General features: G+C 44.1%; 1 protein-coding gene across 2 annotated transcripts in view; it reads left to right on the top strand.

Moving 5' to 3' along the window:
* The first annotated feature begins 265 nt into the window (after positions 1-265).
* The window catches only part of FBXO21 (F-box protein 21), a 49,188-nt gene continuing 35,432 nt past the window's right edge, over positions 266-14,021 (top strand). For both annotated transcript variants that reach the window (XM_047087981.1, XM_047087980.1), the window contains exons 1-5: positions 266-504; positions 1,377-1,512; positions 3,848-3,942; positions 10,650-10,771; positions 13,772-13,918. In XM_047087981.1, the coding sequence (XP_046943937.1) occupies positions 266-504; positions 1,377-1,512; positions 3,848-3,942; positions 10,650-10,771; positions 13,772-13,918 (739 nt within the window). The remainder of the gene's footprint in view (positions 505-1,376; positions 1,513-3,847; positions 3,943-10,649; positions 10,772-13,771; positions 13,919-14,021) is intronic.

Here is a 14,021-nt window from a genome sequence, read left to right as displayed (position 1 = left end):
GCGCTCCGGACACATAATCAGCAAGGGAATCTGCTTTGATCGCTGGTTCGCAGCCGCAGGGCCCACAGCACAGCTGGTTTGTAAGAACGGGTTTCCCTGGGTCAGCCGCGGCCCGCGTCGCGGGGGGGGGGTGGGGGGGGCTGGGGGGGGGGGTGGCCACGGGTGTGGGCGGGGCGACCTGGGGCCCGGCCCCTCGAGGCGGGTGGGCGGGGCGAAGCGGAGGGCCCTGGCGCGCGCGCGCGGCGGGCCCAGGTACGCGGACAAGATGGCGGCGGCAGCGGTCGACAGCGCGATGGAGGTGGTGCCGGCGCTGGCGGAGGAGGCCGCGCCCGAGGCGGCGGGCCTCAGCTGCCTCGTCAACCTGCCCGGCGAGGTGCTGGAGTACATCCTGTGCAGCGGCTCGCTGACGGCCGCCGACATCGGCCGCGTCTCCAGCACCTGCCGGCGGCTGCGCGAGCTGTGCCAGAGTAGCGGGAAGGTGTGGAAGGAGCAGTTCCGGGTGAGGTGAGCCGGCCGCCCCGCCGCCCGCGCCCCCGCCCTGCGCCCCCTGGGCCCGGGCCTGGCCGGCCCGCGCCGCCGCCTCCCTGCTCGCGCGCGGACCCCTCCCCGGAGGCCACCCCCGGACCCCTGCCCGCGGACCGACAGACAAAGGCCTCCAGGCCGCCGGCTCCCCGGGCCCCTCGGGTCCACGCCGCTGCCCAAATTGCGCATCGGGAAGCGCCCGGCAGCCGGGCCCGCCTTAGAGGGTCACGACGGTAGGATCCGGGCTGATCCATCCCGCGCGCTTCTTTGTGCCCGACTCCGAGTTAAAATGTTTACATGGATCCGGCGATGCAATGATCTTAACAGCCCTTGGAGGAAGCGGACGCAGCATCCCCTGCTTGCGGGCGGAGAGCACAGATTTCGATGTGGGACCGCGGATAAATCTGGCCCCGGCACACTCGCCGTGTGACCTTGCGGGGTAGCGACTTCCCTTCCTTTTGAGCCTCATGCATCGACTTTAGGCGGTGATAATTAGACCTACCTTTTGCTGTTAGTTATTAAATGAGATGATGCGTAAGGAGCATTTACGCGGGGCCCGGCTCTCGGGAGGCGCGCAGGAAATGTTAGCAGCCCTTGTCGTCACTGTTATTGTTGCTGCAACTGGCCCCATTTTATAGATGGGGAGCGGAGACACAGCATTCCTACTGCTACGCCAAGGTCACGCCGCGAGCGAGTGCGTGCGTGCCGGGTGGAGATTTGAACGGGGTCCATCGCCAGGGCCCCTAGTGCCGCTAAACCATACTGCTCGTTCCCTGTGTCTCAAGGCTGCCTTTGATTTCGCGTGTCTGCCTTTGAGTCTCTGTGAAGCTGAGGGGGTGTTTCTCTCCTTGTAGGTGGCCTTCCCTTATGAAACACTACAGCCCCACCGACTACGTCAATTGGTTGGAGGAGTATAAAGTTCGGCAGAAAGCTGGGTTAGAAGCCCGGAAGATTGTAGCCTCCTTCTCAAAGAGGTTCTTTTCAGAGCACGTAAGGATCTGTTGATGTAGCTCCCGGCTTTTGCCTACCGTGGTGCATGTGTCTGGGTCTGGAGGCTTTAGCTCATCCAGCTCTTTCCCGTATCCGTTTTTCAGTCCTCACAATCCCTTACTCACTTAGATGGCCGCAAGAGTCATTGTGTCCTTTTCCTCCTATCCAACAACACGAAGCCATTTGTCCCTGCCAGCTTTACTTTTCTAAAGCCAGCGAGAGAATGGGGCTGGAGGGGGAGGGACGGAACTGCAGCACAATGTAGAGGGAATCCAGATCAGCATTCTTTCCCTGCAAGGGGGTTAAACCTATTTTTCGGAGCCTCCCCTTGAGTTGGGGAATCATCAGTGATTGAACGCTGTACAGATTTCACCCAGTAGTTTTCCCGGAAGGGTTGACGAAATTAATACAGTTTTTCTTCTCTGTGGCTTTGAAGATTCTAACCCGTGGTGAATAATAGCACTATTTGTTAAGGTAGCAGAGGATTAGAAGCGATCTGTAAATCAGAATTATTATTCCCTCAGCTAAATTATCTTGCATTACATATCATTATCCCCGAAAAGTTTTTGTGTCTTTGTTGTTTTTCTTATTATTGCTGAAATGCATGGGGTTTTGTTGTTTGTGTTTTCCCACAAAGTGTCTCAGAATTTCTGTATCAGGTCCTGGTTCTTTTTGTAACTCTGGGAAGTAGTTCACACTAATCTTTTAAATTTATTTCTTAGTACAGGGGTTGGGGGGAGGTCTGGAAGTAGAGCCAGTCTGATTTATTTATTTTTGGGTTTTTTTTTTTTTTTTTTTTTTTTTAAGTAAACTGTACGCCCAGTGGGGGGCTTGAACTCATGACCCCTGAGATCAAGAGTCACATGCTCTACCAAATGAGCCAGCCAGGCACCCCTGATTTATTTTACTATCATGGTTTACCGAAGATTAATTCCTCTTTTCTTCTTTCTTCTTTCTTTCTTTCTTTCTTTCTTTCTTTCTTTCTTTCTTTCTTTCAAGATTTTATTTTTAAGTAATCTCTACACTCTATATGGGGCTTGAATTTACAACCCCAGGATCAAGAGTTGCATGCTCTACCGACTGAGCCAGCAAAGCACCCCGATCAATTCCTGTTTTCTAATGTTAATTAATATTACTTCATAGGGTTCATACATGCAGAGTGTTTTCAAGGCTTTTCAAGTTTTGAAGGGGAAAATTTGAACTTTGGACAAATTTGAACTTATTCTTCTGTGGACAATAAAACTAGATACTCCCCAGTATCATTCATTTCTATAAATAAACGCTCGTTGATATTAGGATGGATAGTTTATGTTCTGGATGAGCCACGTCCTGGCTGAAAGCATTCATATCATATTTTAAAAACTGGTACAAATTGTTTATGGGTGCTAGATATATTTGATGCACTTTGTCATGGGCTGCTGGTTTGCAACTCCTACTTCTAGTCCAACTGGTTTTGTGTGCATTTTTAACACCCTGTGTGTTTGTCCAATAATGATGAATTGTTAGGTTTTTTCCTTAGCTCCCTCTTTCCCTGTACCACTGCCTAATTAGAAGTACGTCAAAGACTTTGAACATAGTAGGAATATACTTAAGATTGATCAGTGGGCGAATGATTACTTTGGCTCAGGACCTTTCTATTCCTGTGTTCTCTGCATGCACACAGGTTGACATGAAATTTCCTGGCTACTTTTAAAACCAAGTGGGGGGCACCTGGGTGGCTCAGTCAGTTAAGCGTCCAACTTCAGCTCAGGTCATGATCTCATGGCTCGGCTCATGAGTTGGAGCTCCGCATCGGGCTCTGTGCTGACAGCTCAGAGCCTGGAGCCTGCTTCAGGTTCTGTGTCTTTCCCCTTTTCTCTGCCCCTCCCCTTCTCATGCTCTGTCTCTCAAAAAATAAAAAAATGTTAAAAAAAAAAAGTGTTAAAAAAAAAAGTGGAAGAATTAATAGAATGTTAAAGCTCATTGGTACCATCACCTAAATTTACAGAGGAGAAAATAGGCCCAGTGAGTTGAGCTACTTGCCCAAAGTACTAGACTTCTCTCTCTGGGTCTCTGCTCCTACTTGACTGCCTCATAAATTGCATGAAATCATTGTGAATTATGATACTGAAGCTACAGACTATGAAAATATAATTAATGTACAATTGACAATAAAATCTGAACAAATTCTTGATACTGGACATTACTTTCCAGCCATGGTGAGTGGTACAGGATAGCGTAGGATAGCATTTACCACTGCCACGAACATGAGCATCTTTGTATCTCAGATTTGTGTATGAGAGTGACAGCACTGTTGCCTGTGACTGAGGCCTGTTTGTATATGTCTTCTTCATAGGTCCCTTGTAATGGTTTTAGTGACATAGAGAATCTTGAGGGACCAGAGATATTTTTTGAGGATGAACTGGTGTGTATCCTAAATATGGAAGGAAGGTAAGTCATAGTTTTAGCAGGGATTGTTTTTTGTTTGTTTGTTCCAATAATAATGCCCAGAATTAACTGCTGTAATTTGTATGTGGCCGAGCCCTGGGACATGTGCTTCCAAATCTTTCATGTCTTGCTGTAATTATATTTTTGAAGAATTCTGTGTAAATAATATAAATACACTGAGACAATTGATATTTAAATAAACCTTACAAAAATCTTTTTGGGAAGAAAAGAGAATGTGTATTTGTTCCCACTGTGGGTCACATACTGGGCTCTGGGAACTTGTATCTGTTATGCCATTTAGTAATATAAACTACCCTTCCTTTATTATGACCTCTCCATCCACCATCACTGAATTTGTCTGTTATGGGTTGATTTTTTTTTTTTTTAATTTCTTAGGCATGTCTTAATGGATGATTTTTTTTTTTTTTTTAACAATTTCTGAATTTGGGTAAGAAGTCATCTTACTTTGGCTATGAACATTCTAGGTATCTGGTTGAGTCCTTCTTTTATGTCTCCTGATCAAGAAGAATCCATCATCTCTTGGTTGTTGCTTAAAAATTTTTATGCCTTCTGTTTTCTGCTGTGAAGGTTAATTTCCAGTTTACCTAAAAAGATGACTTGGCTTCCAGTGTAACATACCTGTGAAAAAGGTTTTCTGCTCTAACAGTTTGGAAACTATTAGTGATGGAAGGTAGAAATGTAGCTTAGCATCTTCCTTAAGAGAGCTCACTGTGATATGTCTCACAAACAAGAAGTAAGGTATTCTTCTTGTTGTTTTTAAAGGGATTTAGGAGAGAGAAATGTCTATCAGTGGAACAACTGTAGGGGAGAGGTAAGATGTGCCACTATTCTAGGCCTTGGATGAGTTCAGATGCAGAGGTCATTTTTCCGTTTCTATTTTGGTTTATCTATAAATGAATTAAAGTATGATCTAATAGTCAGCATTGTGCAGCCTTAAAAATAAAAGCTGGCCTGTCTTTTTTACATATATATGCATATACTTTAAAATACATAAATGTAACATATATACTAAGTTTATTAGTTATTTTAAATTTTTTTTTAAACATTTATTTGTCCTTGAGAGACAGAGAGAGGCAGAGCATGAGCAGGGGACGGGGAGAGAGAGACACACACAGAATCCGAAGCAGGTTCCAGGCTCTGAGCTGTTTGTTAGCACAGAGCCCGACGCGGGGCTCGAACTTACGAACTGCGAGACCATGACCTGAGCCGAAGTCGGACGCTCAACTGACTGAGCCACCCAGGCGCCCCAAGTTATTTTATTTTTGATTTGATGTTGAGTGCAGACTTTGTTTCTTTTTGCTTATGCTGTTTCTCCCTTCCTCCTTACTCCCTCCATTTGTGTTGGTTTCCCAGCCCCGCCCCTGTAATTAACTTAGGTTGCCAACTTAGGTTGTGTTCCTCATGCCAATATACATCGTGGTAGGTGGGGATGGGAGCACATCGTTATTTCACAAAATTGTGATCATTAAATAGGTACTTTCCTGTATCTTTTTTTTCTCATTCAGCATTACCTTGTGGAAATCTAATCAACTGATTTGATTCATTTTATTAACGGCCGTTTACTGTTTTACAGTATGTACCACAGTTTATTTAACTACCCTGCTATCGATGAGTAACCACTATCTTCTCCATCTTATGTTGCTGGGGAGGGTGATGTTTTTCGTGGTGTCATTTCTAAGTAATAGGCTCGTAGGAATGAGTGTCCGAGGTCAGGCTATAGAAGGTTATTAAAAAACATAAAAGATAGCGTGTCCTTGGGTGGGGAGACTTATCACAAAAATGTCAGTTCTTCTAAAATTAACACATAACCCTAGTGCCACTCCATTTCAGTTCCAAAAGGAGTTTGGGGAGAGGAGCGTTTTTTTTGTGTGTTTTAATTGGATAATATTGGCATAAAATATATTGAGAACAATAAATTCACTAGAAAAGCCAGAAAAAAATTTTTTTAATAATCACGATGTAAGACTTGCATCACTAGATGATAAGGCATATGATAAAGCTAGCTGTAATCAAAACAATATAATGTTTAAATGAAAGTTGAGAGCGACGTCAGTGATAATAATTCAGAAACAGGTCCCAGAATAGAAGATAATCTATTTAAAGTCAGAGGGGGAAAGATGGCATATTTAATAAATAGTATTGGAGGTAACTGAATATTCATCTGGAAGAAATTAGAACATCATGTAGCAAAATTAAGTTCCACAAGATTAAATTACCTAAATTTAAAAGTTATCACAATGAAAATCCCTCAATTAAATAGACTTCGTGTCCAATCTAGGGAGACCTACTTAACCAAGACTGATAATACAAAAGCAGTACAAGAATATAGACAAAGGTTTTTCAATAAGAAATAAACTTCCCTATGAGCAAAGAAACTGTAAAGAAAGCCGATAGAATTCTTAAAATTTCTAAGAGGAAATTAAAAAATGTACAAAGGAGGAAGACATTCAGAAAAGAGCAAATCCAAGTAGCTGAGAATCATGTAGATCTTTAAATTCACTCTTCACAGAAATGTTAAGTAGTAACAAAATATTGCTTTTTTCACCTCTCTCGTTGGCAAAATGACTAAATAGGCACAGCCAATTAAAAAGTATACTGGTGGGGCACCTGGGTGGCTTAGTCAGTTAAGTGTCTGACCAGCTCAGGTCATGATCACAGCTCATGGGTTCGAGCCCCACATCAGGGTCTGTGCTGACAACTCAGAGCCTGAAGCCTGCTTTGGATTCTGTGTCTCCCACTGTCTTTGCCCATCCCCTGCTCACACGCTGTCTCTTTCTCCTTCAAAAATAAATATTTAAAAAGATTTTTTAAGTTAAAAAAAAAGTATAGTGTTATCGTCTTTTTAGAAGTAAATGTCATAGATATGTCACCCCTTGGCCTGACATAATTTGAGCCTAAAACAGGGTTATTTTTAAATGACAGGGAATATGCTCACATTTGTAAATATTTTGGGATACTTTACATTTGTAAATATTTGGGGTATTCTTGAAGGAGCCTGTTTGTTTTCATTCCCGGCAAATGCTTATTGTGCAGATACGGAAAGTATAAAAAGGAAGAAGGATAGTTTTCCAAAAATGCTAAAGCATTAATCTCTGGATATTTGAAAATATTTTGCTTTTATGGTGTTCTGTGTGGTCTTTAAAAAGAGTACATCTTCAATAAAGATTTGAAACAACATGTTAAAAATGGCATACACTATACTTGAGAAAATGACCCAGAGTGACCATCACTGAAACATCTCAGTAAACCTACTGGATTTTAAAAGAAAAGTCCTTTGGGCATCCAAGCAAAAAAGATGAAGTCACTTACAAGGGAAAGAAAATCAGAATATCATCAGACTTTTCAACAACTGCTCTGTGTCAGAGGAAAAAACAATAACATATTTAAGATGCTCAAGGATCAAAAATGTCAGCCAAGGATTTTTATATCCAGCCAAACTGACTTTCAAGTATAAAGACTGCAGACCCAAACTTAACCAACATGCAAGGACTCAGGGACTTTTGAGCCCTTCATGAGAAATGTTCTAGAAAATAGGACAGTGTCAGACAACCAAAACAACCAGAGAGACACTGATACAAGGACTAATGGTGACCATCAAATCCGTATTTATTTGTAGGATTACATCCAAGTGACAGTTAATAGGGTAGAAGGTATTGTATGTAATGGCCGTAAACCCTTTTAATATAGATGTAGTACAACTGTTTAAAAAGCTGAGCAGAGAATAGAGCAGAATGTAAGCAAAATAAATTTAGCTTTTTTCAGGACTCATCAAGGTGATAAATATATTGGTCTTGTTATTCTGAGGCTTGGTATATGTATGTTTCTAAGAGAGATGTGGAATAAAGCAGACGAGTAACTAGGTGATATTCTAAGTCATCTCTGGTATCCTGGATAAATAAGAGTATTCCTGGAAGAAAGAAAGCTATAGATACAGAATAGAAAATGGTAAAAACTGTATAGTTCTGAATTTGATTTAGAAGTGTCAGTATGAATTCCTGATGTATATTTAAAAATAATGTAGGTGTATGTGTGTATATACACACATAGATACATGAGATTTATTATTTCTATCCATTGAAAAGGTTCAGAAACAACAACCAGCCTAGTAGAAATGATGATCCCTAGTAGTCAGACAGTGGTCTTAATATACCATTTCCCATCAAAAGAAGCCAGGGTTTTGGGGAAAGGGCTGATTCTAGGTCTTATACAGGAATTGTAAAAGATCAGGCTGGAGAATCTTGAAAGCCTGGAACCAGGTATCAGGAGAAGTACCAATATTTCATGTTGTAAGTGTTCAGGGACCAACGTGGAGAGGCTTCCATTGGCCAGAGATAGGATTTGAGCAGTAGCGTGGATAATAACTGGAATGGGTTGAAACACACCAACTGCGTTTAGCTCCGCTAGTTCATAATAATACTTAGCAACAACTAATTGTTCACCTCTGGAGGGTAATAGAAATCCAAATTATTATTATTTTGAAAAACAGTAAAAGGAAAGACATGAGCATTTATCCCGCCTTTCCTATATATTGTGCCGTTGGGGGAGCCAGATAGTAGATGAGAGGAAATTATTCCTTGTAGAAATACTCTGGCTAATAAATGAAGAAGGGATGGTGGAATTAGAATATCACCACTTTGCGACCTCTAACGAATTAACAGACCTGGGCACTGAGGAGCGGTGGCTGCTAACATCACCAAAGAGACAGCCAAGGCGTGATTGCCTCCTGATGGAAGGACTTCCTTGCCAAATAAACAGAATCTGAATCTGATCAAGCCTCTACATCCAATTTGCAGGGAATTCAGAAGACAGAAGAGCATGTGAAACTATACCTTGTGGATGCAATCAGCAGATTCCAGACTGGGAAATTCAGGTCACACAACCAGGTTTCTTCAGCAAATAAAGTGCAAGGGACAGAAAAGATGGAGGGGATCCTGTGGATTAAGAGACTTGAAAGACCTCAAAACTGGCTAGAGAGTTTAGGGCTGTACGTTTGGTGAGGCAGTGATGAGCATGGAGGTGTGGGTTGTGATTGCTGTGGGTGGGAGGAGAAGGTCTTGGAGTACTTCTGGGGTGTCTGCGAAGTTTCTCGGCCTGAGTGGTGGATACAGGGTTGTTTGCCTTATACTAATGCATTAAGCTGCTTACTTGTTTCGTGCACTTTTCTAGATTGACACACTTTACAACTCAAAGGTTAAAAGGCTGGTGGAACCTAGCTCTGCTGACGGTCATTTACTAACTGAAGAGTGAGAGGCCTTTCTTTCTGAAGTCACGCAGATAAAGTAATCACTGTCACCCTGTTTCCCGTGATCCCCATGTACATTTGGTATGTCTGGTGAAGTATCTCATCCACTACCAAGTATTTATTGAGCTGCTGCTGTGTGCCAGACCTATCCCAGGCACTGAGGATACAGCGGTGAACAGCACAGAAAGCACTGCGTCTGTGGGGCTTACCTTCCAGTGGGGGAGAGAGTCACTAACCTAGTAAGATGGTTTAGTACATTAGAAGAGGAGAAGGGGCTCTAGACAGATACTAACCAGGCAAGAGGGTGAAGCGGGGAGAGGGGAGAAGGCCTTACTCAAAATGGCATTTGAATGAAAACCTGAAAGGAGGTGAGGGTGGAGGTTGCAAATCTCCAGGGAACGAACCTTCCAGTCAAGGACCTGAGAGTGCTGAGGCCCCAGGTGAGCACCACAGAGCACGATGGCACAGCAGGGAAGCCAGTGTGGCTGGAGGCCGGGCAGAGATGGGGAATAGCAGGAATTGAGGTTAGGTCATGGGGCAAAAGTTTAAGGCACCGTCGTTAGGACTGGAGCTTTTACTTTGAGCGAGGTGGAAAACCCCTGGAGACTTGGGTACGGGATTTTTGTGCCGTGACTTAACATGTTAACTGAAGCGCTCTGGCTGCCGTGTGGAGGGGCAGGATTTGAAGCGGAAGCTCAGTGAGGACGCAGATGAGCTAGTGAGAAGTGTTCACCTGTCCGATACACGCTGAAGATAGAACTGATAGCTCTGGTGGATGGCTGGAATGGTCTGCGAGAGCAGGCCAGCAAGGAGGGCAGGATGGCCCCAAGGTTTGCGGCCTGACTGCAGCAGCAGAGTCGCGTTCACCCGAGACATTTCAGGAGCTCACCGGATATCCGAGCGGGGATGTGGAGTAGCAGTTGCACGTAAGGAGAAGTATGTTCTGGGAAATAAGTTGAAGGCTGCCAGAAACAATATTTGAAACCATGAGACTGGACGAGATCACCACGGCAGTGATCGTAGAGAAAGTCGGCCGCCCAGGGCCTGAGTTCCCTGAGGCAGGTGCCCAGCGGCCAGCAAAGGATTCCAGACGCCTCACCCCTAGCTCCTGAGCCTCGACCAACTTTTCAGCCCCAGCTGAAAAGCCCCAGCTCTTCAGGTTTCTCTTGGATTTCCTTTTAGTCAATCTGAAGCCACGCAGGTCAGTGTTTCTTGGATTTCAGCACTACTGATTCAGTGTTACATTACAGATGCAAAGTCCTAAATTGTGTTGTCTGCTTCTGTGATAACAAGTGCTGTGTGGTCATGAACCAATTATATTCTTCTTGTTAAGTAGACTCTTTACATGCTGTAATTAGTGTGAAGGGAAGTAAAAAAAAAAAAAAAAAAGTAATCGGAGGTTTTTATAGTGTCTTGATTCTCATTGGCTTATTTGTTTGTTTTCCAGAAAAGCTCTGACTTGGAAGTACTACGCTAAAAAAATTCTTTACTACCTACGCCAACAGAAAATTTTAAATAACCTAAAGGCATTTCTTCAGCAGCCCGATGACTATGAATCGTACCTTGAAGGTGAGATCTCAGCGATGATCTTCCAATAGGCAGCTAAGTTGTCGCTCTCAGCAGTAGTGGATACCGTCCCCAAGGGTGGAGCAGTGGAAACGTGGACCGGGCGAGGCCGCATGGGCTTCTGGAGGTGGCATTGTGTGGTCTGATCACTTAGGTAGGCAGAACTGCTCACCCTAGAGCTCATTTTGCCAGAATATTTGGCCATCAGCTGAAGCAAGACAGCGCCTTCTGAAGATGCACCATCAGTTCAAAGCACAAGGCTGATATTTTAGCTAATGAGGTTAAATTCCCTGTTTGTCTAAGCTTTCAAGCGTCATTTCCGAATCAGAAATAAATGTATCCAGTTTTGCCTCCATGGGACCTCATGCAGATCCCTTCACCTCCCTGGTTGGAGTTTAAGGAGGACGAAGTGCCCTCGCGCATCAGTGAGTCTGCTTGTCCATAATGAGAAGTGAGGAGGAAGAAGTTGAGTGGACGGACGCGGTGAAGGGAATAACTTTCTGTTCCTGCTAAGTCGGGCAAGAACAAAATGTGACTTAATTTTTTCTTTAATTTAAATTCCTAGCGTATCACACAAACGCTCCCATAAGTCATGGTTACGGAGTACAGATACGCCTGTCCGTTCACTTTCATTCTCTGCTCCCCACAATTTACCCAGTTTGCAGGTTTCTTCCTTGCCAGCATTTCCGTGGTCATGTCCCCGCTCTGTTACTGTTGTTGTGCGGGCTGTCACCAGCTCTCCCAGCAGCAGCTTTCTGAGTAGCACCTGCTTCCCTGAGCCTCATGGCTTCTGACCCCCTAGTGCTAGTCCAGCCCGAAACCTGGCCTTTCCACCACTCTGAGTGGCCACCTGATTTCCTTTGTTTGTTTGTTGTTGTTTTTTAAATTAACCCTTTGCTTGCTTTTTGGTGTCTTCCGTAATCCGGACCTCCCCTAGCCCCAGACTTTTCCCCATTACTCTCCAAAACACACCCTTTGCTCCAGCCAGTGTTGTCCTCCCTCCTGGCTTTGTATCTTCGTTAGTGGTATCCCCTGTCAAATCCTGCTTGCCCGCAAGAGTTCCAGGTCCTGTGTAACTTCCGTTGAGTTTCTGCTGACTACTGCAACGCGTGCAGATTTTACTTGCCTCGGGAGGGGTGCAGGCAGTAGCATTGACTAGTAGACCATGGTTAATGTCTGTTTCAGGTGCGGGCATTTTTCTCCAACTGATCAGTAACTTTCTTGTGTCCCTGGTCCTTTAACGTTATTATGATCCACTGCATACTCCATGGTGCCCAGTGTGGATTCTTACTGATTGTGTAAAAGTCTCATATCCAGAAGGAAGTGAAAAATCTGTTTCAGTTGATGAAAATCAAACGACCTTATCACCCTGGAATTTTCTATGTGTACTGGAGTTGAGAGTCCCCCACTCTTCTGTTCATTCCACAGTCAGGAACAGTTGAACAGGGTGTGTTTTCTGTAGCTTGTTTATAGAGACGATTGCTTCTTTTTCATCTTCCAAATACAAAGTAACATGATTTTCCATAACTCATCCAATCAGTACTGTAGGCACTGGGTAGCCATTGAAAGTTTTTAAGTGATTGAGCAGGAAGTTGGCTCCAAGGTTTTGATTCTTGGTGACTGACAAGAATAATCTGATAACTATTAACGAAGTCTAGGAATCATAGCATTAGGATGGAATGGACTTTGGAGAAGTCCTGCAGCCAGCAGGTGAGGAAACTCCATCCCGAGGAAGCCCAGGAGCCAATCCCTGCTAGTGGCAAAATTAGCACTGGGGTCCCAACTCTTGTTCACTGCCTTCAGCTCCTTTGGGATGTTGAGTAGGGGGTCAAGATCCTAAATTGAATTTAAATGACTTGAATTTAAAATGACTTAAAAAAAAAAGCAATAACTGCAGCTTCCCAAGTGAAATTGTCTTATAACCAAATGATCAAGTTAGCCCTTTGGCATCTGGTTAGAAAATGACCTAAGGTCGGGGCGCCTGGGTGGCTCAGTCATGTAGGCGTCTGACTCTTGACTTCAGCTGGGGTCGTGATCTCACAACTTGTGGGTTCGAGCCCTGTGTGGAGCCCTTCATTGGGCTGCACGCTGCCGGGGCAGAGCCTGCCTAGTGTTCTAAATACATACATACGTACGTGATTCTAAACAAATACATACATACGTACATACAAAACAAAAGAAAACAACCCAAGGTAATAAAGAGCAGAGAGGTGATTTTCAAGACACCGTGTCTCCAGTGTACTTTGTACAAGTCTTTGGCTACAGGTCCCCTGAGTGTCACTATTTCTGTAATTCAGAAGTATAGTTCTCTCCAGAGTTCATTTACTGTTTCACCTTTGAGGGGTACAGTTTGTGGAAATCTGTCATTGTGAGGGCTTTCAGCTTTTTAAATGTTCTTTTAAGTAAAGGAACTGGCTTACACCATTAAGTGTTCAGAGTTCTTGGGAAGATCTCCTTTATAGCATTTATTCCTCTTTGTAATAGAGTATGGGAATATGCTGCATATCACGTGGTTTCTTGAGTCCATGACCTTTGAGAGAGAGTTTGGTTTATTTTTATGTAAAAAAAAATATATGTTTTTAATGTTTATTACTTATTTTTGAGAGAGGGAGAGACAGTGCAAGCTGGGGAGGAGCAGAGAGAGAGGGAGACACAGAACCCGAAGCAGGCTCCAGGCTCCGAGCTGTCAGCACAGAGCCTGACGTGGGGCTGGAACCCACAAACTGTGAGATCATGACCTGAGCCGAAGCCGGACGCTCAACCGACTGAGCCACCCACCCAGGTGCCCGTATTTTATTTTTTTTAAATAAAGTGTGTAAACTCCTTTGTTGTGAGAAGGTTGCTCCTTTGCCATGTATCAGCAGCAGGGTCTGGCATCTACAGATGAAGCTTATCTGGCAGGTGGTGGAAAGAAGGATGGCCCCAAGCGTCTGTGCCAAGTGACCAATTAATAGGACGAAGGCAGAAATAGGAATTTATTCAGTGATTCCTGTTTATTTTCAGGCGCTGTATATATTGACCAGTACTGCAACCCTCTCTCTGACATCAGCCTCAAAGATATCCAGGCCCAGATTGACAACATCGTAGAGCTGGTCTGCAAAACCCTCCGGGGCATGAACAGTCGCCACCCCAGCTTGGCCTTCAAGGCAGGTGTGGAATTGCTTTGGATCCAACTGTATTTGCAAAAGAAAACCTAGCAGAGCTATTGGTTAATGTGAGAAATTCTGTAGTATGTTTCCATTATGTCACCAAA

This window comes from Lynx rufus, unplaced genomic scaffold (genome assembly GCF_022079265.1).
Source record: "Lynx rufus isolate CCGP_SWC_20201006 ecotype Redwood Valley unplaced genomic scaffold, mLynRuf1.p SCAF_24, whole genome shotgun sequence".
NCBI lineage: Eukaryota > Metazoa > Chordata > Mammalia > Carnivora > Felidae > Lynx > Lynx rufus.
The sequence above is the reverse complement of the archived record's forward strand: the minus strand, read 5'-3'. Positions and strand labels throughout refer to the sequence as shown.